The 16,331-nt window shown below is 40.6% G+C and overlaps 1 protein-coding gene across 5 annotated transcripts in view; it reads right to left on the reverse strand.

Moving 5' to 3' along the window:
• Nucleotides 1-16,331, reverse strand: part of LOC311152630 (uncharacterized protein) — a gene marked incomplete at its 5' end in the record, with an annotated part of 279,380 nt that overhangs the window by 49,298 nt on the left and 213,751 nt on the right. For all 5 annotated transcript variants that reach the window (XM_084203877.1, XM_084203875.1, XM_084203876.1 and 2 more), the window contains 4 exons: nucleotides 4,095-4,198; nucleotides 4,796-4,898; nucleotides 8,881-9,025; nucleotides 15,585-15,657. In XM_084203877.1, the coding sequence (XP_084060003.1) occupies nucleotides 4,095-4,198; nucleotides 4,796-4,898; nucleotides 8,881-9,025; nucleotides 15,585-15,657 (425 nt within the window). The remainder of the gene's footprint in view (nucleotides 1-4,094; nucleotides 4,199-4,795; nucleotides 4,899-8,880; nucleotides 9,026-15,584; nucleotides 15,658-16,331) is intronic.

A 16,331-nucleotide genomic window follows, 5' to 3' on the forward strand; every position in this document is an offset into this window, starting at 1 on the left:
TGGACATTCTCACACTGCAAGCCAGACACCTAAAATGCGCAGCTGGATTCCAAGTAAAACTCTCAGAAGCAGATAAGAGGAAATGTAGCTTAGTTTAGGTATCCACATCTAAAATGTGGACTGTGGGATACCAAAGGCTAAGGCACCCAAGGTAATTCCAGCCAGCGTTCCTGATACCTCAATAAATCGTGTTTTTCTTTTCTTAAAATCCTCTATCAATACATTGTCCTCCACTTCCTCCCATTTCAACATGTTTCTTGTCCTCCTTTTGTTCTACAAAATGACAAATTTCAAACTCTCATTTTGACCTGTTTATGCCCTCAGTAATCACTTAGTGTCACATGGACAATTAGTTTTCCAACTTCCCTTTTTATTTTATGGATTCCATTGCCATTTTCTTCCATTAACATGCTTTGCTATTAATGAAACACGCTCACTTTTTTTCCTCATTGTAACTTTCTGAACAAAGGCCATAAAGCTGCAGCATAATTTGAAAGCACTTAGACTTTCAGATTTAAGAAATGACTATCAGCTGGTCGCTGCCAGGTCCTGTTTCCATAACAATTTCCAGGAAATCAATCTCACATTGGGAAAATATATGATGGATTCAAAATAAAACACTTGAAATATATTTTGTTTACCTTGTTAGCAAGGATCCAGCCTCCTTTTTTGCAGACATGCAGCTAAGAATGATAATTCACATTATTTGTCACAGTATGAGCTGCCCAATCCCTCATCTTTTCATAGATGGAAACAATGACTTCCAGCAAGATAAACCCATGAATAGTATCCCAACCGTGTAATTTATTGCAAGGTATAAGTAATGACACACTCTGATCATCCATTAGTCAAACAGGGACTTCTTCAGCAAATTATATAAAAGAAAACAGGATTTTTCATCAAACAGGAGCTTTCCTGTGAGTCAGAGTTGGAAAGCCTGCAGAGCTGCTGCGTATTTGCTCTAGAACACAACCCCAAGTTCATATCAAAGCGTGGACCCAAAGCTCCTTCCTCACAGTGCCATCATCCTGACAACACATCAGATTTGCTTTCTTATCTAATGTGACTCTACACAGCTGTCAGGAAAATTCTTAGAAATATAATCTATACAAACAATTCCACTTTATCACCAGAACACAGCTAAGAAAACAACATGGTTTTGCACACCACTGATACTTCAAAAATCTTACAGTCACCCTTATCTTCACCATTCCTGCATATTCTTATGGGAGATAAAAATATGGTATTGCCAAGCAATGTCTAAATGCTGCAAATCTTTCAGTTCAGTGATTTTGGTTTTTTTTTGCCTTCAAGCATAATAAAAATACACATGTTCTTCCACAACAGGATAGTGTGGTATGAGACTAAAACTGTGAAGCATATTTGTATTTATGTAGGCACTAGTTCTGTCTCACATTACAGCAGGAAATTATAAATTATATCCCCTAACATCAGCAGTAAAGTCATACAACTCTATCTTATTGGATGGTCAGCACCCAAAATTTTTGGCATGTTCAGAGATCCTTAACTGGGCTCAACACGTAAGATCAAGTAGTTTATGATAAGAAGAAAATCTGATTTGCTTGAAAGGGAGTTAAAGTGCAGGAATTCATACTTTTTGCTTCAGCCGAAGTAGGAAACTGTCTGGAAACTATCAGCTGCATAAAATAGTCTGGAGACCTTTATTTTGAGATTTTGAGCCCCACAAGAGCATTATCTCTTAGGAGAGAAATATTTTAGGGGTTTCAAAATGGTTGCAAAAAACTCTGACCCAAGAACCTACTTTTCCTTCCTTCCTTCCTGATGAAATTATCAACATATTGAAGGAACATTTATATTTAAAAGTTAAATGGATGGTTAAAACCTTTTCCCTTGTGAAATTTCAGACATGGCAGAAGATTCAGTTAGTTATGCAAAGGCTGAAATATGTGCCAGTGAAGTTCCACACTGAGAGAACAGTTCCCTATGAATTTATCCCTTTGCCTGGGGGTGTTACACTGTGATCCACAGGAACACTTCCCGACAATGGGAAATCTGTAAGAACCCTACAGCAATTTGGGGTTCACCACTGGAGTGGTGCAGGGAGAAATGTGTCATTTTTCTCCTCAGATTGTACACAACACAAACTTACTACATCTGTGACAAATGAATTACCATTCAATATGTTGCTGATGTGTTATTTCTTGAAATACCATCTGAATTCAACACATTTTCAGTATCTTGGGCAAGAGCAAGGCCTGCCCTTGCATAGGACCATTGAGAGTGTTTGTCTAGGATTTCTTTCAAAATTCTACAAGTTTCCTTTCATGATAGGTAACTGCTACTTCACTGCATGCTCTAAATGTCAGCCCTGCTGCTGATTCATAAGAAGCCATTAACACTGTGTGTCTGCATGTGGAGAGGAGTGTGGCTGACAACAGGGCTATGAATCACAAACACGTTTGTTGTTCCAGCAGAGCGAGTGCAGCAATCATGAACTTGTACAACTGTTTGGCTTTTAAAGTAAGGCCTTAGAAGCAAAACTCTAGTAGTCAATGTACTTTTCTAAAAAAACAGATGCACCCCAACAGTTTATGACTCAGACCAATCTAAACAAGATAAAAATTAAGTGTTGTACAGTCTTTTTCTGAGGAATTGTTATTAATGTTTTCCTTATTACAATATTTAGTGTCAGTTTAGTGTGCATATGTAGAAAGAAGAAGATAATTTGTCTTAAAAATCACTATTTCATACAAGGCTGCAGAGAGCGTTGCTCCTCTTAAAATCAGATATTTTATCCTACCACTAGCATCCTGGTCATCTCAAAAGATGGGAATATCACTCATACTTTTTAAAAGAAAACAACAAAATTATTGCACATCCAAGAAATAAGTGCCACTCTTCTAGAAAGTACTTAGTTCATCCTCAGCAATCACAGGACAGACCTACCTTTCAGAAAGGCCAAATTTATACATCCTTTGGAAAAACCTGTAAGCTCTCTAGGGTTAGAATAAAGCACCAAAGCAATTTTAAAGCTTTCATACCAGAATATATATAAAGAGAAACACATTTCACATATTAAGTATTTTCATTTCATCTGTTAGTTTTGGAGCTCATGAGAAGCAAATCCAAACAGTGCTGGTCACGATCAACTATCCTACAATCAGCTAACTAACTATATTCTCATCTATGTCACATGAGTCAATCTGGCAATATTCTCCCTCCTGTAGATCAGGACTGCCTGTCATTCCAAATGGGACTCCAGTGCTATTTTTTAAAAATACAGACTGTAAGATAGCAGCAAATTCATTTGACATTGACAAAAATAATCTTTCCCCTTGTGCTGTCCAGTCCTGCTGTGTACACAGAGATGAAATGCTTTTTGATTACTCGAGTTTCTTCTGAATTCAAGTTCCCCATCCTGTCTGATGGCGGGACAAAAATGTAGAATTCAGTGTGAAGACTGAAATTACTTAAGACACAGTAAGGAAGAGCATTTAAAACAAATGCAGTCACAGATTTTAAGGCGAGCCGGGACAAGATTTGTAAATACGATCTTGGCTGGGCCTGCATTTTGACCTGCCTTATGCCATGACAGTGAGTTTGCCCAAATGCAAATGCTTACAAAGGGTCACTTGTACGTGAAGACAGCGCTCAAATATGTGCAAAGCACGTGATCTTTAGGTTGCTTGTCTATTCATGTAATTTACAAGGCAAACACTGGAGCTGGTGCTCACCTCAACTACTCCACCAGCATGGAAAGTGCTGACCATCTGGAGTGATTAAGCACTTGGTGTCAATTATTATTAACTCTGAAAGGCATTGTACTTATGTCTCCATAAAATGCACACAAATGCCTGTGTGTATGTGTCATTTATCACATTCATTCCCCTTGAACTTGACTGAGGGCCCACTGACTTGCAGTGATGTCAGTGAATAGTCTCGGTACTCAGGCTTGCTTAGTTGTCAAAGCTTAAAAGATCATAACAATTTATTGGCAGCTCCGGGAGGCAATGAATTAAAACGCAGCTCCTTGTTAAGCATTAGTTGAAGCTTGTGTCACTGCAGGTACTCTGTTTCCCATTTTGTAGTGTAATGCTAATTGATGCACTCACCCTGAATGAATAGGGCTGGAAGAAAGAGCCACATTGTCCAAGATTTCAGGGCCCAAGCTCAAGCGATATGAATTCCTTTCAGCATCTTTGGCCAGAGTTGTTACCTTGGGAAGAAAAATAACCCAATTTTACTACAATGAAATCCATTATTGAACAAAACAAATGTATTTTGCGTAGTAGTGCCTGAAGCATTTAAACATTCTCTTTTAAAACAAAGGAGCACTAATAGTATTAAGATACTAGAAACCCTTACTGCAACACTTGGTATTTCCCTAAAGTAATCCTATGTTAGTTGTCTCAGTGAAAGAATGCTGTGATTTCACTAAGAGGGCATTTCCTAAATCTCTTTTTTTTTAACTACAAGCATGTTTCAAGACAGTATCTTTGAGGACAATGACTATGAGTTCATTTCATCCCCTGAATGTGTAGCACGATGTCTATTAGCAACATTCAAATATCAGTTAAAATGGAGAAAGTTAAGAGCACAGTCCCTGTGCTACAGTCACACAGCTTATCCATTTACTTTGGAATAGCCTTCAATACTGCACAGTGCAGTACGCCATTAAACATGCCTAGAAACAGAGAGGTCGTTACTCAAACGAACCAAGCAGCGTACACCACCCAGTCTCATCAGAACAATTTGCAGAGCAGCCTTTCTCTGTTTCCTGCAGGCAAGAAGGGGCTCAGAGAGGTTTGCTCACCTGCTGGCTGGGGATGAGCACGGTGTCGTCGATCATGGCGCTGTCGCGCAGGTAGGAGGCGTGGCTCAGCGTGTGGGACCTGTCGGAACTGAAGGACCGCAGGCTGGGAGGTTGGTAGGGTGCCAGAGCAATGCATCAGCAGCACACAGGATGTTGCAAAGGTGGCATGACAGATCGAGTGGGAGAATGAGAAAAGCGTGCCATTAGCAACACCATGCAGCTTCCAGGGGCAGCAGAGCGCAGTCAGGGGAAACACAGCTACGCACACCTGTGTTGTGCCACCTGTCTGACCACGGGCCACAAAGCCTTAGCACTGACCTATTTGCTTCCAAATGCAGAACCTAGAAATTAATCTAAGTACACTCACAAATACTTTAGATTTGGCTTTGTGGCATGATGGCTTCCTCATAACAAAGAGCATTCATTTCGGTTAAGGCTCTTTGGAGAACTTCTCTGCTGCATCACACAAGCAAACAGATACGGAAAACCAGTATGCTACCATCCTGAAGAAAAGCTGGAATGAGTCTTTCTGAAGCTTTGTTGGGACCCGCTCTCTCCCCTTAAGCTGTAAATGAGTAAGCCTGACATTGTCCCCTGGGAGGTACACACAGCAAGGCGAAGTGTGGCCAGCCACAAGCTCCTCTGTAAAACAGAACCTTCCTCTGAATGCCAACAGCATCTGCAGGGAGACTGCCCCAGTGTGAGCACTGATCTCGCTCTAAGCACACACAGCTCTACAGAGCACTGGTTGCTGTAGCAATGAGAGGTGCAAGGCAGTAAATAAGCTGCTTCCAAGCGCTGGCTCAGAATGTAGCCGCAGTATCCACCAGCAAAAAGCAAAAAAAAAAAAGAAAAAATAGACAAATACGACACCACAGAAGGACATATTGAGGTAAATGGGGTTTCTGCTACCAAATAGCACGAGTTTTGTCCTTGTTATGTTCACTAGCTGCAGTATGAGAACAGTGATTTTTAAAACCAGATCATCCACCTTCAGATGTTGTGCGTGTACTCGGTGATGTTGCTGCAGACCTTGAGGAATATCGCACCTCTAACTGAAGGAAGCGGTTTTGCGTTCCTGGCTTACACATCCGTGAGTAGTGATCATAATGACTAACATGCTGGATCAGAACAATAGGCCATTTATCCAGATACACTGAGTTTTAAGGGATAATTCATTTTCAGCAGTTAGCAATAAAAGTCACGGGTTCATTACAGACACGAGTTTCAAATGCTTTAAGTGCATGTCATCTGATTCAGACCACAGCCTTTTTTAATAATAGTTACATGCACTCAGTAGTTTTTGATCTATTTATAGAAGCAAATGGTTATCTTATTTTGATTAGAAATATATGACATTGAAGAACAGTCAGTGCTGTTGATCATTAGCTTAGACCAGTGGCCTGTTCAGCATCCCAGGTAGATTGTACAAAACTGGAAGCAAAGACAGCCTTCAGAAAGCCTTGAGAAAAGAGCGAACCAAAATTTAACACTTTTTCTTTGATTGAGGAACGAGCCTCAGTAGCAGACCCCATTTGCCATCATTATCCTGTGTTCATTTCCATGTTTGACACTTCCAGAACCACTCTGCTGAGCCATGCAACGCTCGTGAGAGAGTCACCATCCAAGTTGTAGGTTCTGCTATTCAGCTAACATGAAGTCCTGGATAGATACCAAATGAAGGGAAGCCTGAACTGCATTTGGCTGGTTATCCCTGTGCTGATCCTGTCCACCCTCACTGCTACTACCGCCACTACGAATGGTGCTATCCACTGGGTAGTGCCTGTAACAAAAGCTCTAATTAAAAGGGAGCTGGGCTTTGTCTGCAGACAGGATAGGCACATCCATGACTGAGGTCTGCAGGTAGTTACAGTATAATTATATATTATAGCATAATAGGGTCGTGGGACCAATAACACTCAGGCCCAGAGACAGAACTGTGGAACCCAGCAATGCTGCAATGCTCCTGAACCTAAGAGTGTGTCTTGCCTGTGCGCACAGGCACACATCACTCACCTCTGAGCTCCAGATAGGGCCCTGGTGGTATCCAGAAAGTGAGACTAGCATGCCCATGCCAAGTTTCTACTCTGTTCACTGAGGGACTTACAGTCCACACTCACTGCGCAGCCTAGACAGAGACCTAACGAGCTCTAGTCTGGTTTAGCATCTCTCTTGTTTAGATGTCAGTCTATATTTACATATGTTCTTTCAGAAGCTGAGAAAAAACCCAGGGGTCACTGAACACTGTAAAAATGGACCTCAAAAATGTTTCTCAACAGCAGCATGGTTCCTTTGGTTCTCCAACTCAATTTTCTGCATACAGCAGGCCTCCAAAGTGGATGAACAGAGACAGGTGCCATAGGAGGAGAGAGAGACAACAGGTGCTCATGCTATGTAATACCTACCTGGGCATGATGCTAATGAAAGCATATGGAAAAGAAAAATGAAGGGGAGAGAGAAATAAAATAAATAGGGAAGATGGTTACAAATGAAAAATATATGTTTGTAAATCAAATTGTTTAATGTGTAAGATCACATGAGTCTAGAGTGCTAATACTATCTTGCTTTACTGAATTTTCTGAAAAACCAAAGTCATTATTAATGTAATGAAAATCACATTCAAAGGAAATGCAAAACAACTGAAGCAGTCTCTGTGAAAATTCTTAAAATCAGTAACCTGAAGGTGACAGAAAATGAGACCATGGAGTTAGAAAGATGTCTTTCCTTCATTATTTCTCCCTTTAGAATTTTGCTTCATTTCAGTATAATTTTGCTTGGCACAGGACTTTAAATAATTCTCATACAATACAAATGAAACCATATCAGTTTCATGTCAGGGAAAATCAACTGAAATCCACTGACAAGATTTTAAAGCTAAAATATTCTAAATGGGAGCCTAACTTAAACTGGGTTAACACTTGCCTGCACAATCATTTCTATACAACATCTTAAAACCTAAAAAAACTCCCAAATTGTGCTGCCATTGAGAGAATGAAAGGTTTTGATTTTAGGCATTCTGATGTAGTTCATAGACTTCCTCTGAGAGTTAAAAAGCCACACAGTCACTTTGTTTTCAGTGGACTCACTGTCTAAAAACCAACAGAGACTCCAGGCTTGCAGGACCTGAATGATGGGATTTACACATGCTGTGAGGCAAACCAAACTGTTTCCTGACATCTTTTGTTCCAGAAGCAATTCCCAGCCTACTCAAGTAAACAGAACGGATCCTGCTGATTCCACTGAGCTTCAGAAACGCTGCCAGGATAACGACCAAGACTGGAAAATGAGGTAGCTTCAAAACTCTGTTACCAAGGTTTCAACTTTTTTCCTTTTCTTCCCTTCAGTGTACCCCAGTTCTAAAGGCAGTGAGTTTGGAGACAGTGCTGATTTCATCCAGGAATGCCTGGGTGGCTATTCTGAACTAGAACTGTGGGGGTTAATCTGCCACTTGGAGCCTACACTTATGCTCCCTAATGAAGTCTTTCCTTTTGGGAAGGGAACTCCATTCTTTTTGTAGAATATAACAACACTCAAAAAAAAAAAAGAAGAAAATTAAATCAAAGCTGCATGCATTATTATTCCACAATGAGATCTGGGCTTAAGTTCAACTTTTTAGATATAAGCAAATCAGTATGTTATCTGGACTGAACAAACTAATGTTTCTATATTATTATTATTATTATAGTTGTGTCAGTAGAAGGACAAGTATTCTGTTTCCTGCTAATTCAGCCATGAGGAACCAGAAAGAATGGAGGTGCTTGCAGACAATACACTCACTGCCAGTCCAGCGCAGAATGACCAAGTCCATTGCTCCCCTCCTGATACCTCGAGCCAGCAAGCCACTCCAAAAAGCCAGCTCACCTGATGCTCAAAGCCCCTGTCCACCCATCCCCTGCCTTGTGGCAGCAGGAGATGAGAGTGACCACCCCTTCCTCCTGCCAAGGGGTGACTGCCATGCTGCCACACCGAGTGAACAAATGCTGAACAGTGCACCCCAAGCAGAGACCCCGCAGAGGGATTTCACACACTTAAAGCAAAACAAGTGCAGAAGTAGCGTGAGAAAAGTTCCATATCCAGGCAAATACCTGTCAGAGCGTCCTCCTTCCAAGCTGTACCTCAGGTAGTTCATTCCATCTAAGAACTGGCTGCTTGGCAAAGAGTCATCTCCCAGCTCCCGGAGGTCTTCTGGCCTAAGGTACTCCCCTCCATCTCCTGTCATCGTGTCGTCGCCTGCAAATCAACCCAAAAGGGATAAGTACACCCACGAGTTTGATCGCATTGGCACCTCAGGATCTAACAGCTGGATGGCACAAGGAACAGGGAGGCATTTTCCACTCAGGAAACACTGCAAACCACAAGCAAATAATGTATTTAATCAAACTGGCACATCAAGCAAGATATTTTGAAAAATAAATTTAAAATCAAGGTGATTAATCAATTAGATTTCATACATTTCTTGCTGTTGCATACACTGGCAAGGAGCACACTTCTTTGCTATGCTCTAAAGCATGGCCTTTCTGTTCTTTAATCCATTTCAGCTTTCTGGACACAGCTATGCTGCATCCCAGCCTGACAGTTTATGGTTAAATATCACCACTTATTTGATTGTAATCTACATGTATTCAGACAAAGACAGCCTCGTGCCTTATAGCTGCCAAGGTTAACTTAAACTCTCTACTATCCAAACTTCACATCATACAAGGCTCTGTCACCCATATTCCAAGATCTTTCTGTAATCAGCAACAAAATTCATGTTTCTAGAATGTAGCAACATCCAGAAACTGGAAATAAGCTCACTTGCATAGATGGGAATGATCCTAATTCGTAATGAATCCCAGCCTAAATGATCATTTGTTATCTGACACAGTAACCTTTATCCATATACTCTGAATAATGAAATTTAATCCTTTTTTTTTCCCCAGGAAATTCTGTCTATATGAAGTCACAGTTTGCTTTTCCCCAGCAGACTAACAAAACAGATTCCATTGCCAAGCAACGTGTAGATGTTTCTTTTCATTCCCACTTGCGAGACACTTCCTCTCCACAGTTTCTGCCTGGATATTTCAGTCATTTTCCCTCTGGTAAATCACTGCAGTGTGAGCCTGCCAGAGGCTCGGTGTTACCCACAGAGCCACACAACAGGACCCCAGGCCACCAAGATCTTCATGCCTTCTCATTTGCTAGGCTGTGTAGGCAAACTGAATCTCATCTTGATACTTATTTTCACAAAGCAAATCAAGCTATTTTTTCTAGATGACATATCAGCTAAGAAATAAATAATTTATTATTTGTCATCTAAAACTAAATAAACTTCGGGGGGCTTAAGATTTTTATGCACACACAAATATTATATGTAAAAATGAGTCTTGCATCTTTTCAGTATAACAACAAAAACTCTTGAAAATTCCATCTGCCCACATTAAGAGGGAGAAACTGGGCACAGTTTCACAGAAAACAATAAAATGCATTTAATCACTTCATGTTTCCTGTCTTCTGACAGACGATGCCTCCTGTTTCCTGGGAATGTCACATTAAAAAGCGCAGGGCTTAGTGAAAACTTGGAAGATATTAAGGCAATGCTGTTAATCAAACAGTAAAGGGAATTTCAAGTTATATTTCAAATAAACTAGATAATGATAATCAGGCCAGACATTCCATTTATAATAGAAACAAAGGCAAAATCTTGACCACTTTCATCACACCCACAACCTTAAAAAAAAAAAAAAAAGAAAAAGAAAACAACAAAACCAAATCCTAAGTCTACTCTGATTTCAGCTTTGGCCTCTCATCTGAGAGATGTCAATAGCGGGGCTAAGTCACAGTGTTTGATGTGATGGGACATCTGCAAACAGCAACCAGACTGTGCACAGATCTCAGAGCAGCAGGCAGGGACTGAGGCAACTCCGCCCTCGGCCTGTGCCCTCCCATCTTCCTGTCCTGAGATGAATGCCCCAGTGCAGTGCCTCCTAGCATATGGAGTGAAAAAATAGGTGTTGAACTCTAAATGATTGAATGTTCAGCTGACCAAGGGCTTCCTGACACAGCAGATCTCACCAGATGGTTGCTTTGTGGCAACACAGGAGCTGCCCTTCTTCATCATGCCAGAAACAATCCGCCTGCCATCTCATTCCCCATCAAATTAGTGCCAGGAACATTTCCACCACTTACTAACCACTTTGTGACAAATATAACCCTTGACACTGATGGTTTGCATGCTCCATGGTTTGTAGAGGCCATCTATGAATTTGTAAAATTGTAAATACAACTGCTGCATGAGAATTGCTCTGGATTTTTTTTTCTCACAAAATTTAGAGAAAATGCAGAGAAAACTTTAAAATAAAATAGAGGAAAGGGGGCTGTGTCAAACTGCCAAAAATGGCTTTTAATAGATGTTTTAAAAGCCAGATACAGTTATATGACTTTGCCAAAATTACTGCTTTCTCTGCAGCATGCAGTCTCAAGCTCACCACAGAAGCGCTGCAGATGGAGAAAGGACAACTATGGCAATAACAACTTTTATAGAATATATATTCCATAACTGCAGAGTTTCTCTGACACCTGGTTCGGACGCTTTCAACTCCCCAAATCAATCCTCTGCTTAGTGGCCCGCACTAGAAGCTTCCCCGGATCACAGTTTGGCTAATGCTTTAACTTTGTTTCTTTTTAGCCAGCCAGGAAAGTGGGGTTTCACACGTGGTTTCAGATACTGATACATGACTTAAGATTTATCATCTTGTCAGCTATTGGGAGCTCAGGGCAGCGCTCACAATGGCAGAAGGTGAAGCAAAATCTCAAAAGAGCAAGTGCACTTCTACTCTCAAGGACCTCTGGGGAGGGAGAGACGCCTTGATTTTGTTTTCTTGTATGTAAACCCATTCAAGAATTCCAGTCCTTGACAGGTGGTTACCGTGGTATTTAGGAAGTTGCTACATTGGATCTAGGTAAGAAACAATAAAATAACAAAGTAACCCTACATCCCTAAGCCACAAAGGCTTTAGTTGTGAAAATCACCATCCTGTGGCTGCGCTTTTCTACATTTACTGTGTTTTAATGTGCAGCAGCAGCAACCTAAATCTATTAAGAACAATTCCTGGCTGCAACTTTAACTTCCTGGTTTAATTAAGGAAATTAAATTTTCCCACTAATTCAGGTCCTTCTTTGGAGGAATTATGTGCAAGTACAACAGCAGTGGATTCTGCCTAGACTTAGCTGCTCATTTCTCACACATACGCAGCAGCATTAGCTACTCCAAGGCCATGCGTGGGGGCACTCAGGAAATTTGTTGTTGCATTTAAGCAGCAAGTGGGGGATTTTCTTTCTTATCAGAAATCTGATGCAGCCAGATACAGGATCAGCTGTGGACTGCTTCCTGGAATCCAAGGTCGCTACAATGCGGTAGCTCACAGATACGACACCTTGTCCGTGAACTCTTTGCACATGACAACCTTTGTCTGTCCCTTCTCTGCAATTGCAGTGTCAGCACTAATTAGAGTTTAGTGTGAGTCAACTTTTCTGATTGCCATGTCAGGCCATGCCGCTCCTGACAGTGGTGTTTCACCCTCTACTTCAGCCTTTCTATTCTCTTCCGCCTGCAAAAGCTGTCTGGCTGGAAAATAACTTGTCAGGACAAACAGATTCATTTTCAGACAGATCAGTTCTCTGGGCTGGGTCACCACATGGCGAAACGCTTGTGCTGCCAGAATGGAGGATGTGGGCTAGCATGCTTGGAGCTTGACAACTTCTACAGCAGCCAGAACTTTGTCTCAAGCAGACACTGAAACTACAACTTTTGAAAATTAATTGGCAATGAGGAGGCTCAAAAAGAAACAAGTGAAAGCTCTTGAACATCCTGTTTGACTGGTTGTATTCTCTCTCCATAGCACTACACTTACTGCACCATCTCCCACGGGAGTCTCAAAGACAAACCACTGTTGGTTTGTGCAGCACAAAAACGAGGCACGGAATGGATACAGAGGTGCATATTCATATATGGGGAAATAAGAAAGAAACCAGGCTCCTGCCTTTTCTATCTTTTCTTCTGTGCTTACACAGACTGAGCCCTAATAAAATATTTGCTTGCACTTAACTTCACTAATTCTGTAGACATCATTAAAATATACTTCATAAGATGCTTTGCAATACTTTCCTTTTACTGCTCTAAGGATCTCTCAGGTGCAAAATGCTTCTTTTGTGGTGACAGGTTTAAAGCAACTGAACTGAGAAGCAGTACAGCCAAGGCTGATACAATGGAAAAACCTAGAGTTCTTAGTGCAGCTTTATCCACACTGGGCATTTCTGCTGGCAGGGGGACATGGTGCACAAACCATGTCACTTAACAGCTCTGCCCATGGGCGTCTGTAGTGCAATCCCCACGAGCAGGGATGCAATGCCATTTTAAATAAAAAATCTAATGTGATTCTATTCAAAAGGAAGATCTTGCAGGTTTTGCAGGTAACATAAAAAGTAAAAGATTCTTAATAAAAATTCAGCGGGTAAACAGAAAAAATGTTGCAAGAATACTGAAGATGATTTAGTGGGATTCTCGGTCCATTCAAGATATTTTAAAATAGTCTACCCAGAGCATGACCTCCCACACCAAGCTGAGCTATCTGATAGATAACTGTCTTTTATTTCATACTGCTCAGACGGTATGCTCACTTTGTTTTAGGAATACAAATGCTATATTAACCACATGACAGCGAACAATTATGCAACAGACCGATCTTCCAAGCAAAATGCAAAGTACTCATCATCAGTGATGATGATGGCTACACAATGGGACCTGAAATACTTTGCTCAAGTACTCTTGTGTTCAACTTGATAATTATATAAATACAGCTGGCAGGTTTGCAGCAGCACATCGATTTATTTCAGAACATATTGTGTCACTTCAAAGAACACAGTATCACAGAAACCTTATTGCTGGCCTCTTATGAAGCTACCCCACCCCTAAATGGTTCATCCTCTCTACTAAACAAGTTCTGCAGCCTTCCTATCCCCAGCTATTTCAAGTTACTGTGACAAGCGCCATCCACATCAAGAGTTCTTGCAGTGAATGTTAATTCAAAGCACAGGAGAGCATTAGTCATGCAGGACAGCCCCTTCAAGTTCTGCCAACACACTCAAGATATAGGTAATAAATCTGAGATTTTCTGGCTTCCCTTCTTCCTCCCACCTTCATGAAACACACACTCAACCACACTTCAAAAGTAACAGAGAGAAGCAGTGTTAGATACCCGAATTCTGCAAACATGTGTTGTTACTATACAAAAAATAACAGTCTGAGTCAAACAAAAAGAGAAAGTCTGTAGTCTTACTCCACGAGCTCCTGCTAACAGCACCTGTGCCACTATATGCTTCCCCATCACTGAAGGGTTCCTCATCAGAGTGTTTAAAGGCTGTACAACACACAAATTGGTTTGAGAAAAAGGAACACCCTGGATTAATCCAGTAGAAGCAGGAAGACATACTAGGCTTTGTGGATTTAAAGATGATTCAATGGTAGCTCAAAAGACTGGGAGAAAACTAAACAAGGTGGACATAAGGCAATAAGCTATTTAAAGGTGATTCAATAAAATAATTACACAAGCAGTTGAATGCTTCTTAATCAGAGACAAAGTAGCAAAATAATTTCACTGGTCATGATGCAGCAGAAAATAATTGATTTTGAATCACACTTGTTTGTTTTTGCATTTTAAAACAAAAAGTTGCATCTGGAGCCTAAGCATCATATTTTCTCAAGAGCCTAACTCATTTATCAGCATAAATCTCATTTCTAAAAGCAACACAAGCACTTATAATTAATGAATGCCATTATCTTTGTGCACCATTTAGAACCACAAGTGCATCTGTTTTCTTTGTAAAAGAAAAATATCAACGCTGTAAGCTGAGTTTCCAAATTCCCAGGACTTTCTGGAAACTAGTCACTCTACAAATTATTTGTGTGAAATAATAACAACCACCCTAAAAAGGCACACATAGGATATTGTAATATTGACACTGCCAAGGGTAAAAAGGAACATAGAAACTCCTTCCAACTGCATTTATATTTATTAATACTGCTGTGACTAAAATGTGTAAGAAGTCACTTGCGAACCCTTAGAAAAGGGTGGGGTTAGTCCATTTCTGTAATTCTGAGCTGTATAAAAGTGTGATACCTTATCACTCCTCCCAGAATGTCAGAGAAATTCCTTTGGGAGGTAGCTAAGCGGTGAGACACATCTCCTACCCGAATGTGCAAAGTCCTCTGAAAGCCAAGTGCTGGATTTATGGGCATGTTGTTACTTGGTATCACACCATGCCTATCCTCGAGCTCCCCTGTGCTGAAAGCTCCCTCAGGGAATGCGCTCCTCACCCTCCACCTTGTGCATCTTCTGCCACAAATGTTTCCAATTAGGCAAAACCCCTGGATATTTGTATCTGATACAAGTGGCACGGATCCAAAACATTTACTGCTCGGACTCCTCTTTATGGGAGGGTCAAAGCCAACTTTGGGACAGTTCTACAGTGAAATTGTAAAGCCTGGAGTTGGGACATGGTTTCATTTGACAATTTGGTTCAGATAAGCTTTTTCTGGAAAAGACGTAGGGATTCAGGATTTTACTTTGTTTCAAATTTTGGCATCTTTATATAAATACCATGATGATTACATCATTTAAAAAATAACTTCATTACAAGCACAGCAAAACTATGATGTGAGAGTATTCAAGCAGCAGTATTCAAGGAGTACTCAAGCCTATATAACAGGTTCCATAGGTGATACGGAAGACGAATTTACCAAATCACTCACCTTCTTCATCTGACACATCCAGGACCTCAGTCATTGTTTCGGGTACATTTAGCTTGTGCTTCTCTGTTACAGTCTGCAAGGACAGAATCATCAGTCAGAGGAGCAAAGTTTACAGCAGAGCGTTTTCAACAGACAGCAGTGGGACATGCTGAGGCATTTCATCACAGGTTTCCCCTTCTCCTAACTTGTTTTTTCATCTTTATTCCAGAAGCTGCTATTCTCAGTGCTGCATAAGGTAACATTGCTTCTGGCAGAAACGTACAAAAACATAAGATAATGAGCTGGTCAGAGAAATAAAATTTATTTATAAATGGTGCATGTAGAACAATTCAGCTCAACGTTTCCAAGATGATTTTAAAATGAATTAGGTAATGTCTACAGAAGAGCTTGAGAAAGTTGTATGGGGCATATGGAAATTATTAAATTGTAAAACATTTGGAAATGAAGTTATGAATGATGTGAAATTCCTCAGCTGAAAAAAGATGCAAAGGATTTACACAGATCACTTGAAAGATTTCTCCCCCCTCTCAGAAAAAGGTGACTACAGTGCTTATTAATTATATCCTTTTCATAAATCATGTATATTTCCCCCTAAGCACATACACATCAGAGGAAAAAAAAAAAAGTTGTTTGAAGATTCTGAAACATCTTGTGCCCCTACAAGCTCAAAATATCGTGAATCAAAGCAAGTATGGACTGAGAATAGAGGGAGGATTCTGGTTAGACATAAGGGCAGGAAAACGCTGG

The sequence above is a fragment of the Fringilla coelebs genome, assembly GCF_963513975.1.
Source record: "Fringilla coelebs genome assembly, chromosome: 4".
NCBI lineage: Eukaryota > Metazoa > Chordata > Aves > Passeriformes > Fringillidae > Fringilla > Fringilla coelebs.